Source organism: Nerophis ophidion, linkage group LG02 (genome assembly GCF_033978795.1).
Source record: "Nerophis ophidion isolate RoL-2023_Sa linkage group LG02, RoL_Noph_v1.0, whole genome shotgun sequence".
In the NCBI taxonomy this organism is placed as follows: Eukaryota; Metazoa; Chordata; class Actinopteri; order Syngnathiformes; family Syngnathidae; genus Nerophis; species Nerophis ophidion.
The window spans coordinates 4,398,264-4,418,308 of record NC_084612.1 but is presented as its reverse complement, the minus strand read 5'-3'; the positions used below and the strand labels follow the sequence as shown (position 1 = coordinate 4,418,308).

At 40.6% G+C, this 20,045-nt stretch overlaps 1 protein-coding gene across 1 annotated transcript in view; it reads left to right on the top strand.

Moving 5' to 3' along the window:
- The first annotated feature begins 4,071 nt into the window (after positions 1 to 4,071).
- Positions 4,072 to 20,045, top strand: part of larp6a (La ribonucleoprotein 6, translational regulator a) — a 33,513-nt gene continuing 17,539 nt past the window's right edge. Inside the window, exon 1 of the mRNA XM_061876542.1 lies at positions 4,072 to 5,123. Coding sequence (XP_061732526.1) covers positions 4,459 to 5,123 — 665 coding nt within the window. The 5' untranslated portion in view covers positions 4,072 to 4,458. The remainder of the gene's footprint in view (positions 5,124 to 20,045) is intronic.

The window sequence follows — 20,045 nt, the reverse complement described above, 5'->3', positions numbered from 1 at the left end:
AGCTTTCACTGTTATGCTGATGACACCCAACTCTACATGCCCCTAAAGCTGACCAACACGCCGGATTGTAGTCAGCTGGAGGCGTGTCTTAATGAAATTAAACAATGGATGTCCGCTAACTTTTTGCAACTCAACGCCAAAAAAACGGAAATGCTGATTATCGGTCCTGCTAGACACCGAACTCTATTTAATAATACAACTCTAACATTTGACAACCAAACAATCCGCGACACAAGGCGACACGATAAAGAATCTGGGTATTATCTTCGACCCAACTCTCTCCTTTGAGGCACACATTAAAAGCGTTAGTAAAACGGCCTTCTTTCATCTCCGTAATATCGCTAAAATTCGCTCCATTCTGTCCACTAAAGACGCTGAGATCATTATCCATGCGTTTGTTACGTCTCGCCTCGACTACTGTAACGTATTATTTTCGGGTCTCCCCATGTCTAGCATTAAAAGATTACAGTTGGTACAAAATGCGGCTGCTAGACTTTTGACAAGAACAAGAAAGTTTGATCATATTACGCCTGTACTGGCTCACCTGCACTGGCTTCCTGTGCACTTAAGATGTGACTTTAAGGTTTTACTACTTACGTATAAAATACTACACGGTCTAGCTCCATCCTATCTTGCCGATTGTATTGTACCATATGTCCCGGCAAGAAATCTGCGTTCAAAGGACTGCGGCTTATTAGTGATTCCCAAAGCCCAAAAAAAGTCTGCGGGCTATAGAGCGTTTTCCGTTCGGGCTCCAGTACTCTGGAATGCCCTCCCGGTAACAGTTCGAGATGCCACCTCAGTAGAAGCATTTAAGTCTCACCTTAAAACTCATTTGTATACTCTAGCCTTTAAATAGACTCCCTTTTTAGACCAGTTGATCTGCCGTTTCTTTTCTTTTTCTTCTATGTCCCACTCTCCCTTGTGGAAGAGTGGGACAGCCTGTGTATCGGCTGGGGACATCTCTGCGCTGCTGATCCGCCTCCGCTTGGGATGGTTTCCTGCTGGCTCCGCTGTGAACGGGACTCTCGCTGCTGTGTTGAATCCGCTTTGGACTGGACTCTCGCGACTGTGTTGGATCCATTGTGGATTGAACTTTCACAGTATCATGTTAGACCCGCTCGACATCCATTGCTTTCCTCCTCTCCAAGGTTCTCATAGTCATCATTGTCACCGACGTCCCACTGGGTCATTATTGTCACCGATGTCCCACTGGGTGTGAGTTTTCCTTGCCCTTATGTGGGCCTACCGAGGATGTCGTGGTGGTTTGTGCAGCCCTTTGAGACACTAGTGATTTAGGGCTATATAAGTAAACATTGATTGATTGATTGATAATATGTAGCATCATTTCAAAAGTCAACCTTTTCCTGCTAATAACTGTTTGATAAATACAGTTTTGGTCAATTGAACTAGTTTTGATTTCCTTCTCTACATGAAAGTTTAAAATGAGTATATATTAATGCAGTATGAACAATAATGTTTTAATGTAGACACATAGAATCATCATACTGCTGTGATTATATGTATCAAGTGTTAATTCAAGGCTAAGGCAAAATATCGAGATATATATCATGTATCACGATGTGGCCTGAAAATATCAAAGTATTAAAAAAAGGCCATATCGCCCAGCCCTATATATATATATATATATATATATATATATATATATATATATATATATATATATATATATATATATATATATGTGTGTATATATATATATATATATACATACATATATATATACATATATATATATATATATATATATATATATATATATATATATATATATATATATATATATATATATATATATATACACACAAATATATATATATATATAAATAAATAAAAATATATATATTCATACATATATATATATATATTCGTATATATATATATCGTATATACAAAACCGTTTCCATATGAGTTGGATGTAAATATAAACAAAATACAATGATTTGCAAATGATTTTCAACCCATATTCAGTTGAATATGCTACAAAGACAACATATTTGATGTTCAAACTGATAAACATTTTTTTTTTATGCAAACAATCATCAACTTTAGAATTTGATGCCAGCAACACGTGACAAAGAAGTTGGGAAAGGTGGCAAAAAGTACTGATAAAGTTGAGGAATGTTCATCAAACACTTATATTGAACATCCCACAGGTGTGCAGGCTAATTGGAAACAGGCGGGTGCCATGATTGGGTATAAAACAGCTTTCCAAAAAATGCTCAGTCTTTCACAAAAAAGGATGGGGCGAGGTACAGCCCTTTGTCCACAATTGCGTGAGCAAATAGTCAAACAGTTAAAGAACAACATTTCTCAAAGTGCAATTGAAAGACATTTAGGGATTTCAACTTCTACGGTCCATAAAATCATCAAAAGGTTAAGAGAATCTGGAGAAATCACTTCACGTAAGCGGCATGGCCGGAAACCTCAGACGGCACGGTATCAAAAACCGACATCAATCTCTAAAGGATATCACCACATGGGCTCAGGAACACTTCAGAAAACCACTGTCCCTAAATACAGTTGGTCGCTCCCTCTGTAAGTGCAAGTTAAATCTCAACTATGCAAAGCGAAAGCCACTTATCAACAACATCCAGAAACACCACCAGCTTCTCTGGGCCTGAGATCATCTAAGATGGACTGAAGCAAAGTGGAAAACTGTTCTGTGTCTGAGGAGTCCACATTTCAAATTGTTTTGGAAATATTCGACATCGTGTCAACCGGACCAAAGTGGAAGCGAACCATCAAGACTGTTATTGACGCAAAGTTCAAAAGCCAGCATCTGTGATGGTATGGGGGTGCATTAGTGCCCAAGCCATGGGAAACTTACACATCTGTGAAGGCACCATTAATGCAATTTCCCAACTCATATGGAAACGGGGTTTGTACATGCATAAACAAACACACACGCTGATTCTTATAGCTACACGTTCATGCATACACACATTTGTACACATACATACACACAAACACACATACATTTGTACACACACACTTGTGCACACAAGCATACATACACACTTGTACAGACACACACGTTTGTACACACATGCATACACACGTTTGTATATATATATATATATATATATATATATATATATATATATATATTAGGGCTGTGAATCTTTGGGTGTCCCACGATTCGATTCAATATCGGTTCTTGAGGTCACGATTCGATAAAATATAGATTTTTTCTATTTGATTCGATTCTCGATTCAAAAACGATATTTTTATAATTCAAAACTATTCTGTATTCATTCAATACATAGGATTTCAGCAGGATCTACCCCAGTCTGCTGACAAGCTAGCAGAGTAGTAGATTTAAAAAAAAGCTTTTATAATTGTAAAGGACAATGTTTTATCAACTAATTGCAATAATGTAAATTTGTTTTAACTATTAAACGAAGCAAAAATATGACTTATTTTATCTTTGTGAAAACATTGGACACAGTGTGTTGTCAAGCTTATAAGATGCGATGCAAGTGTAAGCCACTGTGACACTATTGTTCTTTTTTTATTATTTTTATAAATGTCCAATGATAATGTCAGTGAGGGATTTTTAATCACTGCTATGCTGAAATTATAATTAATATTGATACTGTTGTTGATAATATTCATTTTTGTTTCATTACTTTTGGTTTGTTCTGTGTCATGTTTGTGTCTCCTCTCAATTGCTCTGTTTATTGCAGTTCTGAGTGTTGCTGGGCCAGGTTTGGTTTTGGAATTGGATTGCATTGTTATGGTATTGCTGTGTAGTGGTTTGTTGGATTGATTAAAAAAAAAAAATTACATTAAAAAAAATCGATTTTTTTTAAAAATGAGAATCGATTCGTATTCGAATCGATTTTTTCCCACACCCCTAAAATATATATATATTTTTTTTGTATCCAAATTTCCTAATTTTCAAATCGAATTGCCAGCCGGGTGTACAGTGAGCAATTGCCGACGCTATATGTGCAGGTGCATAAGAAACGGCTCCCCATTGGGTGTCGGTTCCCATCATTCACCTCAAGGAGCCATTCAAAAGACTAGTATCGTTCACGAACGTCACATCTCTAATCTCGCTAAAGGTCGGCATGCGGGGGCAGTCGCTGAACAACAAAAACATTCAAACTCCGCACAGTTTGCAGATTTAAAAAAAAAAAAGATGTCATGCTGTAGTTCTTCCAAAGCCAAGACGGTGTTGCAATGTACGCACCACGTCCACATTTGGCGCACAATTGCGTGCCACACCGGCTGTAAGCCTATTATCTAATTAGCCGGCTTGGCTCAGGGCTCCTGCATTGTCGGTCCCCAATTAGGGAGGAACACAAACACGTGAATTCGTTCCCCTACTTAGAGCCAGGATAGCGGGGGGACGACTGTGTCCTCACGCCGTCAGACGATACTTTGGGGGGGATTTAAAAAAAAAAAAAAAAGTGTAAAAAGACAAAAAGTATGCATGCTTTGGTGAACGCCTTCCTGCGCTGCCACTCCTTCCTGCTGCCCCCCTCCTGGCTGTGTGTCAGCCTGTGCTTGTGGGCCGCCAGTGAGCGCGAAGAGGCGCCGCCTCATCCTCGGCCCAACCCCGCCGAGCCTCTTACATATGAGGAAGCAGCCGCGGCGGTACACGGTGGAGCCTCCTCTGCTGCTCCGGGCTGCGTCTCGCCGGCTGCTACGAGCCCCGCCGCTCCGCACAGTCCTCCGTCGGAGGCTCGGATCTGGATCGGGGTCGTCTGGCGAGCCGTGGAGCGCGTCTTGGCAGCCCCGTGGGTCCTCGTCCGCCATAGCACGGAGAGTAGCCGTCGAGCACCGGCGACGCCGCGTCCTCCCCGCGTCCTCGACTCGATCTCGGCTCCCGCCGTGCGAGGAGGGAAGGGAGCCAGCGGAGCGGGGAATATGAGCGAGGCTGCGGGGCCGTGCTCCCCGGACTCGTCCTCGGAGCGGGGCGTGGATGAGGTCATCGCCGTGGAGCCGCACTCGCAGGAGATGGGCACGGTGACCATCACGGTGGCCATCCAGGCCGCCGAGGACGAGGAACCGGAGGAATTCTCGCCCGGGAATGTCGACTTCATCGGCGGCAGCTGCAGCGAGGACGAACTCGGCCGGCACGACAAGTCCAGGTTGGTCCTCGTCGACGTCATTTTAAAACCACTTTAAAGTTGACCAAGTGAAAACATCCACCGGTCCTCACACGCCATTTCTTCGTTCATATTGAACGAGTCATTAGAATTCATCACTAGAGCTAAAGTCAACATGTCAAGGACCAATTTATTACACCAGTGTTTTTCAACCGTTTCTGAGCCAAGGTACATTTTTTTTCATTTAAAGAATCCCGAGGCACACCGCCAGCAGAAAACATTAAAAAAATGAAACTCAGCAGCCGATATTAACGATTTAAAGGCCTACTGAAATGAGATTTCTTATTTAAACGGGGATAGCATGTCCATTCTATGTGTCATATTTGATCATTTCGCGAAATTGCCATATTTTTGCTGAAAGGATTTAGCAGAGAACATCGACGATAAAGTTCGCAACTTTTGGTCGCTAATAAAAAAGCCATTTCTGTACCGGAAGTAGCAGACGATGTGCGTGTGACGTCACGGGTTGTAGGGCTACTCACATGCTCACATTGTTTACAATCATGGCCACCAGCAGCGAGAGCGATTCGGACCGAGAAAGCGGCGATTTCCCCATTAATTTGAGCGAGGATGAAAGATTTGTGGATGAGGAAAGTGAGAGTGAAGGACCAGAGAAAAAAAAAGGACGAGGTCTGTGGGTGTGATTCAGATGTTGTTAGACACATTTACTAGGATAATTCTGGAAAATCTCTTATCTTCTTATTGTGTTACTAGTGTTTTAGTGAGATTATATCGTCGTACCTGAAAGTTGGAGGGGTGTGGTGACCGCCAGTGTCTCCGAGGGAAGCAAAGTTTCTCGACGAGGCAAGGCAGCCGGGCTGAGATTTTTTTTTTCTTCCCCTCCTCCCCGGTGTAAGTATCCGGCGGCCGGTGGGAGGAGGCAAGAGAGTCCGCAGCTGCAGAAGGAACGAGGCAAGCTCTCCGCTCATGTCTACGGTAAAAGCCGACTTAATACCACCATTTTCTCACCGAAACCTGCCGGTTGACATGTGGTAGGGAACCAGGTTCACTTCACCGTCGTCTTTCGGTAATGTAAACAAGGAAACACCGGCTGTGTTTGTGTTGCTAAAGGCAGCCGCAATACACCGCTTCCCACCTACATCTTTCTTCTTTGACGTCTCCATTATTAATTGAACAAATTGCAAAAGATTCAGCAACACAAATGTCCAGAATACTGTGTTATTATGCGATCAAAGCAGATTACTTATAGCTGAGATCGGTGCTGGATCAAAATGTCCGCTACGATCCGTGACGTCACGCGCACGCGTCATCATACCGCAACGTTTTCAGCAGGGTAATTCGCGCGAAATTTAAAACTGCAATTTAGTAAACTAAAAGGCCGTATTGGCATGTGTTGCAATGTTAATATTTCATCATTGATATACAAACTATCAGACTGCGTGGTCGGTAGTAGTGGCTTTCAGTAGGCCTATAAACCATGACCAAGCATGCATCACTATAGCTCTTTTCTCAAAGGTGTACTGTCACATCACAGCGTGACTTATTTTGAGTTTTTGGGTGTTTTCTTGTGTGTAGTGTTTTGGTTCTTGTCCTGTTCTCCTATTTTGTTGTTGATCGTCATGTGATGTACGGATGTACTTTGTGGACGCAGTCTGCTCCACACGCTGTAAGTCTTAGCTGTCGTCCAGCATTCTGTTTTTATTTTGCAGCCAGTCCAGTTTCAGTTTGGTTTTGTATAGCCATCCCTAAGCTTTAATGCCTTTTTGTTTATTTTTGGTTTAAGCGTTTGATACCTTTTTTGCCTGCACACTACCTCCCGCTGTCATCTGCATATTGTGATCACCACAAACCATGTTCCTGACATCTATCTACACAGCAATTAGCTACCTGCTGCCACCTACTGATATGGAAGAGTATTACATGGTTACTCTGCTGAGCTCTAGACCAGAACTGGGCAAATTAAGGCCCGGGGGCCACATGCGGCCCGTTAAGCTTTTCAATCTGGCCCGCCGGACATTCCCCCCCCAAATTTTTTTTTATCTTTAAAGATGGAAAGTGTAGCTGTCATTATGGTGTGCACTCATGTTTTATAATGATTGTAAGTCTTGAACCATACTAAGTATTTCCATGGTTGAAATCGTCCCTTTTGCATGATATACTAGTCATACTTGCTAACCCTCCCGGATTTTCCGGGAGACTCCCGAAATTCAGCGCCTCTCCCGAAAACCTCCCGGGACAAATTTTCTCCCGAAATTCCGCCGAAGCTGGAGGCCACGCCTCCTCCAGCTCCATGCGGACCTGACTGACGTGTACAAAGAGCGTGTCTGCCCAATGACGTTATAACTGTAGAATTATCGAGGGCGAATTGTTGGTTTCTTATGTGGGTTTATTGTTAGGCACTTTCATTATCGTCCTACCAGCACGGTAAAACAACACACAACAACACCAGTCCGAATTCGTCTACCTAAAGCAGTTCGTCTGCCAAACAGCAATGTGTTGTGACACTCTTAAACAGGACAATACTGCCATGGTTAGAAAAACAAGGATGGAATATTCAACCCTCAACTCAACAATGAGTAGTGTGTAAATGTGTAAATAAATGAACATTGAAATTCAAGTATTTCTTTTATTTATATATATATATATATATATATATATATATATATATATATGTATATATATATATGTATATATATGTATATATATATATGTATATATATGTATATATATATATGTATATATATATATGTATATATATATATGTATATATATATATGTATATATGTATATATATATGAAATACGAAATACTTGGCTTGGTGAATCTATGAATCTAGCGGTAAATGTACTCTACCTCCTAACCACGCTCCTCACCTCCCGAAATCGGAGGTCCCAAGGTTGGCAAGTATGATACTAGTTACTATGTCAATCTAATTAGTTAATATAGTAATCTAATTACTTTGGTCATCTACGTCACAGCAGCTCAGACGAGGCACCCAGCAGTGTGGGTGGGGAGCGTTTCCACAGTGTTTCCAGAGCCTGAAATGCGGGTGTCAGGGACAGACGCAGAAAAAGATTTTTACAATATATTCATATATATCAGATTTTAGGTGAGTTTTTTTTACCATTTGTGTTCATATTTCACTGTTTGTTGCATTTTTGTTGTGTTTCGCTTGATTGTAAAATATGTGGATGGAGAGGGGGGGTGACGTTAATATGTTGTCAATATTCAGTGTTTTATCCTTCATAGTTAATATTGTAAATCCCACAATAGCTCGGTTGGTAGAGCGGGTGTGCCAGCAACTTTAGGGTTCGATCCCCGCTTCCGCCATCCTAGTCACTGCCGTTGTGTCCTTGGGCAAGACACTTTACCCACCTGCTCCCAGTGCCACCCACACTGGTTAAAAAAAAAAATTTAACTTAAATATTGGGTTTCACAATGTAAAGCGCTTTGAGTCACGTGAGAAAAGCATTATATGAATATAATTCAATTTACTTCACATTCTTTATTTTCGTGCACATTCCGGGTGTCTCATTCAGTAAAAAAATGTAAAGTTGCATTCCGTTTTTTAAGGCGGTCTGTCATAACGTTTTTAGCATTCAATCTGACATTATTGCAAGGTTTTGTATTGGTGTTCCTAAAAATACATATAGCGGCCCCCAGAGACATTTTTTTTCTCACAATTTGGCCCCCGAGTCAAAATAATTGCTTAGGCCTGCTCTAGAGAGTACAGCCACTCAATAACAGCTCATTATTTGCGGATAATTACTGGTTAGCAAAAAATATTTATAACCCAATTAGGTGAAATTGAATAATCTACCACAGCACACCAGACAATATCTCATGGTTCGCTATTGTGGTTGAAAAACACTGAATTAGGCAGATACATAATGTTGGATATAGAGAAAATACACTTTATTTATTGAGTCAAAAATATTGAAGTTCGATGATTTGGTGAAATTGCAAACAGCTAAAATTATGTACAAAGCAAACTATACCCTGCTGCCAAAGAATGTACAACAATTCTCTACTAAAGAGGAGGAATATAACCTTTTAGAGAAAACTCAAATTTAAAATATTTGTATGCACGTACAAGACTTAGAACCTTTTAGCATATCAGCATGTGGAATTATATCATGGAATGAGTTAAGTAAAAAAGATAAACCAGGGGTGTCAAACTCAATTTAGGTCAGGGGCCACATGGAGAAAAATCTACTCCCAAGTGGGAGTAGATTTCTACTTTCTGAATAAATTATGTGATGTTCATCAGTCAACTCGGTGTTAATTTTGTCAAGATAAAAAAATATCAAATTACAGTATGTTAATGTAGTTTGCTCATTTACCTCCACTGGGTGCACTAACGTGGTTTATTTTTTATTCTTTTACATATGTAGCATCTACAAAGATGCAAAGAATTGCTATTGCAACATCTAGTGGACACATTTAGTACAGCAGTTTATTTCATTCAAAATTTTTGGCTCATTATTATACTTGGCAAACATATCCGTACGTTTGACACCCCTGAGTTCAACAGTGTACTGACATGATCCAGTTTGAGGTTGTTCCAATTAATAGTGCTCACAAAGAAGAATTGTGAGAAAAACTTTCAACCTTTTTTGAAAAAAAATATTTTCTTCATCTCAGTATGTTTCTCATTACTGACTTAATTATCTGTTACAAAAAGTGCTGTATTAATCATTCACGGATGTCATTGTGCTACAAAAAGAAGTCCGTAAATGAACGTATATATTTTTAAACGCTCTGATGTGGGAAAAGGGTAGGATTAAATAAGCTTTGCTTCCTTCTACTCCTTTTCGGACATGATGTAAAGTGAAATGCTATGAAATTGTGTGATGTATTATATTGTGTGATCATGTTCGATATTAACTAAAGAAAGAAAGAACAAGTGAAAATATGCCCCAGTACTCACACACTATTTCTCCATTCATATTGAACTACATATTGAATTCATCAAAAGAGCTAAAGTCAACATGACATCTCAGGGGGCCAGTTTAATACACAATGCATTTTTTCCCAATTCCTAGAAGGTTTCATATCACTTGTTGGTTCAAATTCACATTTCAAACTTAAAAAGTAATGAACAACCACCTCACTAGAACAGTGTTTTTCAACATTTTTGGAGCCAAGGCACATTTTTGTTCATTGAAAAAATGCACCACCAGCAGAAAACATAAAAAATGTAAACTCTGTAGTTGATATTGACAATAAAACGTAATTTTTGCAATTGTTGGATATGAATTCAAACCATAACCAAGCATGTATCAAAGCATTGTCTCAAAGTAAGTGTACTGTCACATCACAACGTGACTTATTTGGAATTGTTTGGTGTTTTCCTGTGTGTTGCATCTTGCGCTCCTATTTTGGTGGCTTTTCCTGTTTTGTTGGTATTTTCCTGCATCAGTTTCATGTCTTCCTTTGAGCGCTATTCCCCGCAACTGCTTTGTTTTAGCAATCAAGACTATTTCAGTTGTGCGGACGCTATCCTTTGTGTGGGAATCGTTAATTGTCGTGTCATGTATGCGGATGCCATCTCTGCTCCTCACGCTGTAAGTCTTTGCTGTCGTCCAGATTTGTGTTTTTGTTTACTTTGTAGCCAGTTCAGTTCAGGTTTTGTTTTCCATTGACATCCCTATAGCTAGGGGCACTTTCCTTTTTGTATATTTTTGGTTTAAGGAAGTAACAGCTGTGCTCTAAAAGGCGAGCACGTATAAGATGGTGTGGCATTAATGATTAGAAACAGACTACGGTCTGTTTAAAAAAAAATTATAATAATAATAAATCGGAAAAAAAACTGCCATGCAGTTGAGGGGACGTTTCCTTTTTTAGCCGGTTTCTTCCCTCTTTGCAGCACTCATTTTTACTTATCTCACTCCACGCAAAGAATCGACCGCGGGGACAACAAGATGGCGCAACGAAACATGACAGTTGACACTGTTTTATGTCGAAGAGGTTCATTTAGCCTACTGACGTGTATTTATAAATGGTTGATTTATATAAGCTAGCCTATATACATTTATATAAGCTAGCTTATATAAATCAACCATTTATAAAAAAAAAGTTGATACTGTTGTCTGATTGGCTGTTAGCGTGTTCCTCTCGCTGATCAGTAATCATTTCCTGCCTTGCTCGGCGAGCAAGTGTCTTTGTTCATGTAAACAACCTTTCTTCGCAACTTCAGTATTTTTTTGCAATGAAGAAAAAAAAAAAGTATATCGGGCGTGTGTACATGTGTCCATTTATCGCCCTGGCATTTTGTGTGTGTGTGTGTGTGTGTGTGTGTGTGTGTGTGTACACAAATGACAGTCAGGTACCACGAACCGATATCAAGACCCCAAACTCTTTGTAGGACAGGGGTCGCCAACCTTTTGTCTTTTTAAAGAGCTACTTTTACAAAACGAAAATGGCAGATAGCTATTTGTTTTTGTAATGTTTATTCTGATAACTTACTTCGACCCAAACAAAGGGAACACGCATGTTTTGCTAGAACGTTAACAAAATGTCATTATCCACTCAGCTTGCCTTCTAATAGTCGACAATTCCATTCGAAGGAGTTTCATCTCACAATCAACCCCGCAGTCGGGACGTCCACCAGTCAGTATACACTAGAGATGCGCGGATAGGCAATTATATCATCCGCAACCGCATCACCAAAGTCGTCATCCACCTGCCGTCCACCCGAACCAACATTTTTATCAGGGCCGTACCCGCCCGCCAACTGCCCGCTGAAATACATCAGAGGTCAGCCGCCTTTACCACTCACAGAGCTAATTAAACCTGTTTTACAGAGTAATGAAGACAAGGGGGAGGTGGCAGGGTTTGCTGCTAGCTGGGTGTATAAAATAGTCAGGATATGTCATGAATACAAAGGATTCTGGGTATTTGTTGTGTTGAGTTTATGTTGTGTTACTGTGAGGATGTTCTCCCGAAATGTGTTTGTTGTCCTTAATTGGTGTGACTTCACAGCGTGGCGCATATTACTAAGAGTGTTAAAATTGTTTATATCACAACCATTAGTGTACTCTGTGTCACCCAGTATGCCTTGCAGTCATGTGCGTGTGTTGCCGCGGAAGCCACACACATGATGCTGGACTGACAAGTTGATCGTACATGTTGTAGAAGGCGATAAAGCCAATGGCTTCATAGCACGCCCTAATACTTATTATCTGGGTGACTGCCGGCAGTAATTCAATAGTGTCTCCTATTGTCTTCTTCGCTTTATGATACGGGTCTTAAATGGCTCTTTGAAAGGTAAAGGATACCGATCCCAGAACCATGTATATCAAATATTTCCGGATGGTTCAACCGCCACCCGCCCGAATCGCATTAAAATAAATGTTTTCGTCATGTCAACCATCCGACCCGTGGTTTATCCGCGGACTCCGCGCATGAGACCGCAAACAACGCATCTCTAGTATACACTGAGTGTCTACAAAAATAATTTCCAATTTTTTAGCGCTTATTTGTGACATTCTTGATCGATTTATTAAAAAAATATATATTCTTGTTTTTGTGAAGCGGCCGGAATGAGAATCAGCACCTCCAAATCCGAGTCCATGGTTCTCTCCCGGAAAAGGGTGGAGTGCCATCTCCGGGTTGGGGAGGAGACCCTGCCCCAAGTGGAGGAGTTCAAGCACCTAGGAGTCTTGTTCACGAGTGGGGGAAGAGTGGATCGTGAGATCGACAGGCGGATCGGTGCGGCGTCTTCAGTAATGCAGACGTTGTACCGATCTGTTGTGGTGAAGAAAGAGCTGAGCCGGAAGGCAAAGTTGTCAATTTACCGGTCGATCTATGTTCCCATCCTCACCTATGGTCATGAGCTTTGGCTCATGACCGAAAGGATAAGATCACGGGTACAAGCGGCCGAAATGAGTTTCCTCCGCCGTGTGGCGGGGCTCTCCCTTAGAGATAGGGTGAGAAGCTCTGTCATCCGGGAGGAACTCAAAGTAAAGCCGCTGCTCCTTCACATCGAGAGGAGCCAGATGAGGTGGTTCGGGCATCTGGTCAGGATGCCACCCGAACGCCTCCCTAGGGAGGTGTTTAGGGCACGTCCAACCGGTAGGAGGCCACGTGGAAGACCCAGGACACGTCCCCCGGGAAGAGCTAGAAGAAGTGGCTGGGGAGAGGGAAGTCTGGGCTTCCCTGCTTAGGCTGCTGCCCCCGCGACCCGACCTCGGATAAGCAGAAGAAGATGGATGGATGGATGGATTCTTGTTTTTTTCTTTTTTTTTTAATTAACCTGTCCTGTCCAGCTCCTCAGGCAAATCATATTGTTGATGATCATATCTGCTGTGCTTGTTTATTTTAAAAAGACGTGTTGGATACTTCTTTTTGCCTTATTTGTCTTGGACTTTATTAAATGTTGGAAATGTATATATTTTAAGTAATCTAAAAATGTATCAGGGCTGGGCGATACACTCGATGTATCGCAGGTTAGTCTCTGTGCGATATAGAAAATGACTCGTGATATTCGAGTATACGTTCTCACGCAGTTGCTTTTAGCTGCGGGCATTACACTACAGGCGTTTCCCACTCCTTGTTGTCTCCCCTTCTCACAGACCGCAAGCGCACATTCTTACATACGTCACATACGTATACGCCCTCGCGGAGCAGAGAGGTTGCAGCATGGGGAACGTTAACTGTGATGCAAGTGGTAATACGAGTGAAAGAAGTTGTGAATCTGGTAACAAATGAAGGAAGAATTCATTCCCAGGAAAAACAGCCGGGGGTCTGGTGGTGGTTTGGCTTCAAGTGGGAATATGTCGAACAGACAACTGTAATTTGTCAAGTATGCGGCAAAAGCGTTGCTACCAAAAGTAGCGTTGCTGCTAGTATGGATTATCATTTGAAAAGTCACCTGTTAGAGCAGCGTTTCTCAAAGTGTGGGGCACGCCCCACTAGTGGGGAATAGAGACACGACAGGTGGGGGCGCGAGGAAAGGGAGGAAATTTCACTTTAAATTTTTTTTTTTTTTTTTAAATCATAGATTTATTTATTTTTTTTCAACCCCATTTTCTGTACAAACTGTAAATCACTTTGTGATTCTGTCTGTGAAATCCGCTATATAAATTAATGTAAATTACTTATTTTTCCTGTAGGCTTTAAATTCCTAGGTAGGAGCGAAAGTTTGACAGACGCAACAGTAACTTATGGGGGCGGGGCTTAGCGGAACAAACTTTCGTGCAGATGGGTAGCAGGCTAATGTGTGGACCACAATTACACAAAATGGATGAATTGGCTTCATATAGAGTTGCTTACATAATTGCTCAATGCAAAAAACCACACACAATAGCTGAGCAGCTCATTCTCCCCGCTGCAATAGACATGGTGTCAGTCATGCTTGACGAGACAAGCACAGCAAAATTAAAAGCAGTCCCACTGTCAAACGACACAGTTGTGAGGCGTATATGCGACATTGCAAGTGATCTTGAGGAACAACTTGTAGACAAATTAAAAGAAAGTAGTTTTGCTTTACAAGTGGACGAAGCTACTGACAGCAATAAAGACTGCCTGTTCATCGCATACGTGATACGTCCGCTTTGTGAATGGCGAGTCACTGTGCGAGGATTTGCTGTTTTGCAAATACATCAAAAATAGAGCCAGTGCTGATGAGCTGTTGAAGATAATGGACAGTTTCCTCAAAGAACACGACCTTAAATGGGAAAACTGTGTGGGATTTTGCTCTGATGGCGCACAGACCATGGCAGAGTCAAGAAACGGGCTGCAGGCTCTAATAAAGAGGGTTGCGCCAAATGCGCGTTGGACACACTGTCATTCACCGGGAAGCACTCGCGTCAAGGCAGCTCAGCCCCGAACTCAATGAGGTTTTAACAGATGTGAGCCCGGTCAATTTTATCAAAACACGAAAAAGTGGCACTTTTATTTATTATTGAACTTGATGCAAATTATGATTTATTATTGAACTTGATGCAAGTTATTTGATTTATTATTGAACTTGATGCACGTTATAACACTTTTATTGGATTATTATTGAACTTGATGCAAGTTATTTTATTTATTATTGAACTTGATGTTATTTTATGTTGAGTATGAATGTATACAACTTGATGTTACTTGATGTTCAATGAATTTGAAAATGTTAAGCTTGGCATTAGCGTTCTGTTGGGCCGATGGGGGCAGGTGGAGCTTGAAAACTCCCCCTTGTCCAAAGTGGGGGATGACAAAAAAAAGTTTGAGAACCACTGTGCTAGAGAATGAAGAGTGCTTGTGGCAGTCCAAATGTATTTGTGACCGGGCCCGCTGAAAATGTATGAAATCCACAGGGACGTAACATTTTATGGAGTTCCATTTCACAGCTACAATGCTGACAGGAAAAACAAAGCTAATATTTGGATTGTCTTCTTACAGCTGCTTTAAATAAAAACCGCAACAGGTGTTGGCACGGCAACGACTGCCAATTGAACCCATATTGTACAGCGCATAATTGCCCCCCCCCCCCAAAAAAAATAGTAATGTGGCATTTGGGGATTGTCCCGCAAGCCGGGACAGAGACAGGTGACACTTTAGCACCTGTAGCAGTGTAGCAGACACCCGAGAGAGGAGATGAAGGATGGCACCTTCACCTTAATCTAATTCCCTGCGTCACCACCTGCTATTTTTATCCCCTCCTTCTACAAGTTCTTACCTGGACTACAAACACACCGTGCGTTGTGGTCTCGCTTTGTAGCGCTGATAGCTTTGTGTGTCGCCGCTTGTGTTTGGTGGGCTGGGAAGACACCCGAATGATTGCTAGCTGCCTTGTGGATGTTTACTGCTTTCAGTCCTGCAACTTGGAAAGCAGACATTTAGTCTACACCAGTGGTTCTCAATCTTTTTTTCACCAAGTACCACCTCAGAAAAGACTTGACTCTTCAACTACCACTATAATGAATAACATTAAAATACAGCAGCGTAGTAGAGCCAAGTATTTTTTTTAAACTGTGTGTGTGTGTGTGTGTGTGTGTGCTTGTGTACACGTGTGTATGCTTATGTGGGAATGCATGTGTGTATGCTTACGTGTGTACACCTGTGTGTATGCATGTCTTTACAAATGTGTGTGTATGCATGCATATGTGTGTACAAATGTTGTGCATGCTTCTGTGTGTATGCTTGTGTGTGTATGCCTATGGGTACAAATGCGTGTGTGTGTGTATGCCTGTGTACAAGTGCTTTTGTGTACAAATGCATGTATGTGCGTGTATGCTTGTGTGTATGCATGTCTTTACAAATGTGTGTGTGTGTCTGTATGCATGCATATGTGTGTACAAATGTTGTGCATGCTTCTGTGTATGCTTGTGAGTGTACAAATGCGTGTGTGTGTGCCTGTGTACAAATGCATGTGTGTGTGTGTATGCTTGTGTGTACAAATGTGTGTGTGTGTGTGTATCCTTCTGTGTGTGTACAAATGTTGTGTATGCTTCTGTGTGTATGTATGCACGTGTGTACAAATGTGTGTGGTGTGTATGCATGTGTACAAATTTGTGTGTGTATAAATGTGTGTGTATGCTTGTGTGTACAAATGTGTACAAAGGCATATGTGTGTATGCATGTGTGTGTGTATGCTTGTGTGTACGTGTGTGTGTGTGCATGTGTGTGTACAAATGTGTATGCTTCTGTGTGTGTGTGTGTGTGTGTGTGTACAAATGTTGTGTATGCTTCTGTGTGTGTGTGTACACAAATGTGTGTGGAGTGTATGCATGTGTACAAATGTTGTGTATGCTTCTGTGTGTGTATGCATGTTTATACAATTGTGTGTGTGTTTGTACAAATGTGTGTGGTGTGTATGCATGTGTACACATTTGTGTGCATGTACAAATCTGTGTGTGTGTATGCATGTGTATGCTTCTGTATGTGTATGCATGTGTGTGTACAAATGTGTATGCTTCTGTATGTATGTATGCTTCTGTGTGTATACAAATGTGTGTGTGCATGTGTACAAACGTGTGTGTGTGTGTGTACAAATGTAAGTGGGTTTGTGTATTTCAGTGTATAAATGTGTGTATGAATGAATGTGTAGTTTTAAGAATCAGTGTGTGTGTGTTTGTGTATGCATGTATATGTGTATGCATGTGAATGTGGGTTTGTGTGGATGCGTCTGTATATGTGTACAAATGTATGTGTGTATGCATGTATGTATCTCTTGCCAGCTCACACTTAAACCTCAGGTCTGTAATTTCATGTACAATGGAACCTCAAAATTCATACACCTTTTAACGTCATATTATACAGAAATGGACACAAATGTAGTTGGAAGATACACCTCACATTTCACAAACAAAAAAATGTTGACTTCGACAAGCCATCATGAAACTCGGAGTAACTAAATCAGGGGTGTCCTAACTTTCATACATTAAGGAAAACTGCCCCTTCTTTTAAAATATTGTCCAGAAACAATTCCTATAGGTGAAACAGAAAAAATGGGAACATGTAAAAGCCATCTTCAAATGTGAAACTGATACAAACTTATTACATACAAATTAAAATACGGTATGTCAAGCTTTTGTATAATTTTGCCGATCATGGTTTAAAGCGTGACATTTTAAATTCAAGGTTGTTCATGAGATGTATGTCATGACCATCAAAATTATATCAAAGTCGTGTAATATTTAAATTGCATGTCATGAGCCACTGTCATTGGTTTCAGCCCATAAAATAAATTGCTGGAATAAATGAATGTTGCATGATAGTCACATTTTTTTGCGTTTCACCTGTATAGAAAACTGTGGAGGTTGCAGGAGATGCATTGTTAGCAACCTCTTACTAGCAGTTTTTTACTGTTTTAAAATGCACACACAAAGGAAAGACCGGTGTTTTGACTCTCACAGGAATTGTGAATGATGGGCAAAATAAAGTGTGATGTCAAAGTCAAAAAGACTAAAAACCAATCCATTATATAAAGTGACAGAAGGGGAAAATAACTCCAGATTTGAAAAAATGTTTGCCCCATCATCCGCCAACCTTGTGAGACAAGAATGCGTGTCTTACCCTTTTCTGGGCATTCTAGATAGTAAAAGACTGCTTGCACGTGGCGGCTCACAATGCAGGTTATGGCCATGACCTGCATAATCAAACTGTATCGACACTGTATGAGCTAACACAGAGGAACTACTTTTCTGGCCTCCTAACACATCGCCTTGCTCACACTGCTCCTCTGATCATAACCAAGCTACAAGCGAGCTTGAGCTACTACTAATGTTGGTCGCGGCCTGCCATAAAATAAGGAGCTTCAGCTACTACTGGAGTATTACTTTTAAGTTCGGAAAAGTTAATGCTATGTTATAAATCCTGGTTCTCATGTGTATAATATAAATTTGGGCAACTTTGAAAAAACACACTGCTCGATATTGTATGGCTTAAATGTGTCGCAACTTCACTAGGATGCATTTTTGTGAGGATTATTCTGAATTTAGCAATTAAAGGAGAGCACAAGTGCTGAAAGATACAACCATCCCCTCAGTCGGCACCCCAGCAAGAGCGGACAATGTAGATTTTAATTTGAAACGTTTAGCAATAGTGCTGTGTGATTATGCTCCAACGCACTCACAGTCTGCCATTAGTGTTAGCAAACACAGGAAGCGCTTAATATGTTGTTGATGGAAGTCGTGTCCGTTGCTAGGCGCCTTGTGAAAACAATTCAGGGGAGGGGGGATACAAGAAAGTTGCAATCATGCTTAGCAATTTCATGTCACCATGAATACTTTAGATTAATCCACATTACCTGCATTGTTAGCTGCCTAGCCCTAGCAAATTTTTACTATTTAGAACGTATAAAAAAGGAAAGAGACGTGTTTCTGTTTCACATAAAGATTGTTGATGATGGGGAAACTATTTAAACGTCACATGAGCAGCTAAGGAACACGGAACTGAGTTGGTCTCTTATCCTTCTGTCCTGGCTGCTAAGTACAACATGGCCAAGTCAACAATGTCCGTACTAGTAGAAGTTGTACGTATGCTGCATGTTTATAACATGTTTTTGGATAGGAAGTGAACAGCTTCTTTTTACATACACAGGCGCCGAACTCAAGGCCTGGGGGCCAAATGTGGCCCGCCACTTCATTTAACTGGCCCTCAAAAGCTTAGAAGAAATATGTATCAAAGTATTGTAACTTTTCTTGCTGAATGTATTTTCTTTCTATTTTGGGAGAAAAAACGTATATGTACTCCATGTAATAATTGCAAATTATGTTAATTTAAATATTGTCTCATGCAAAAATATATTGTCAAACATTCCAACCATTTTTTTTAGAAATAGCAATAAAAACTAAAAATTATTTCAAAGCAAGTTATCCATCAGATTGTGCAATGGATTCACAGTAAAATTGTGAAATTTACTGTGGTTACTACAGCATTTTTCTTTAAATGGAAAAAAACTGTCATTTTTTTTACTCTAATAAACCGTGTTGCTGTTTTGGCATTTACAGTAATACACAAAAAAATCTACAGTTGTTGAATTGCGGTACAAAAAGTAAAATAAAAAAAACTGGCAGCTCAGGTGCCAAAAATTTACTGTAAAATTGCATTTGTTTATTTACAGGATAAAACAAGTGTAAATATTACAGGCAACTGAGCTGCCTTTTACTATAAAAACAGTACTGTTTTTCCATTTACAGTAATATACACACTATGCTAAGGGGAAATTACGGCAACTCATCATATTTACGTTTTTCGTTTTAAAGAAAAAATTACTACTAAAATGCATCAAAAGATTGTGTAATAATCAATCAGTTTATTTATATGGCCCTAAATCACAAGTGTCTCAAAGGGCTGCACAAGCCACGACGACATCCTCTGTTCAGATTCCACATCACTGCAAGGAAAAACTCAACCCAATGGGACAATGAGAAACCTTGGATAGGACTGCAGATGTGGGGACCCCCTTAGGGTGACCGGTGCAATGGACATGGAGTGGATCTTTATATAATATTG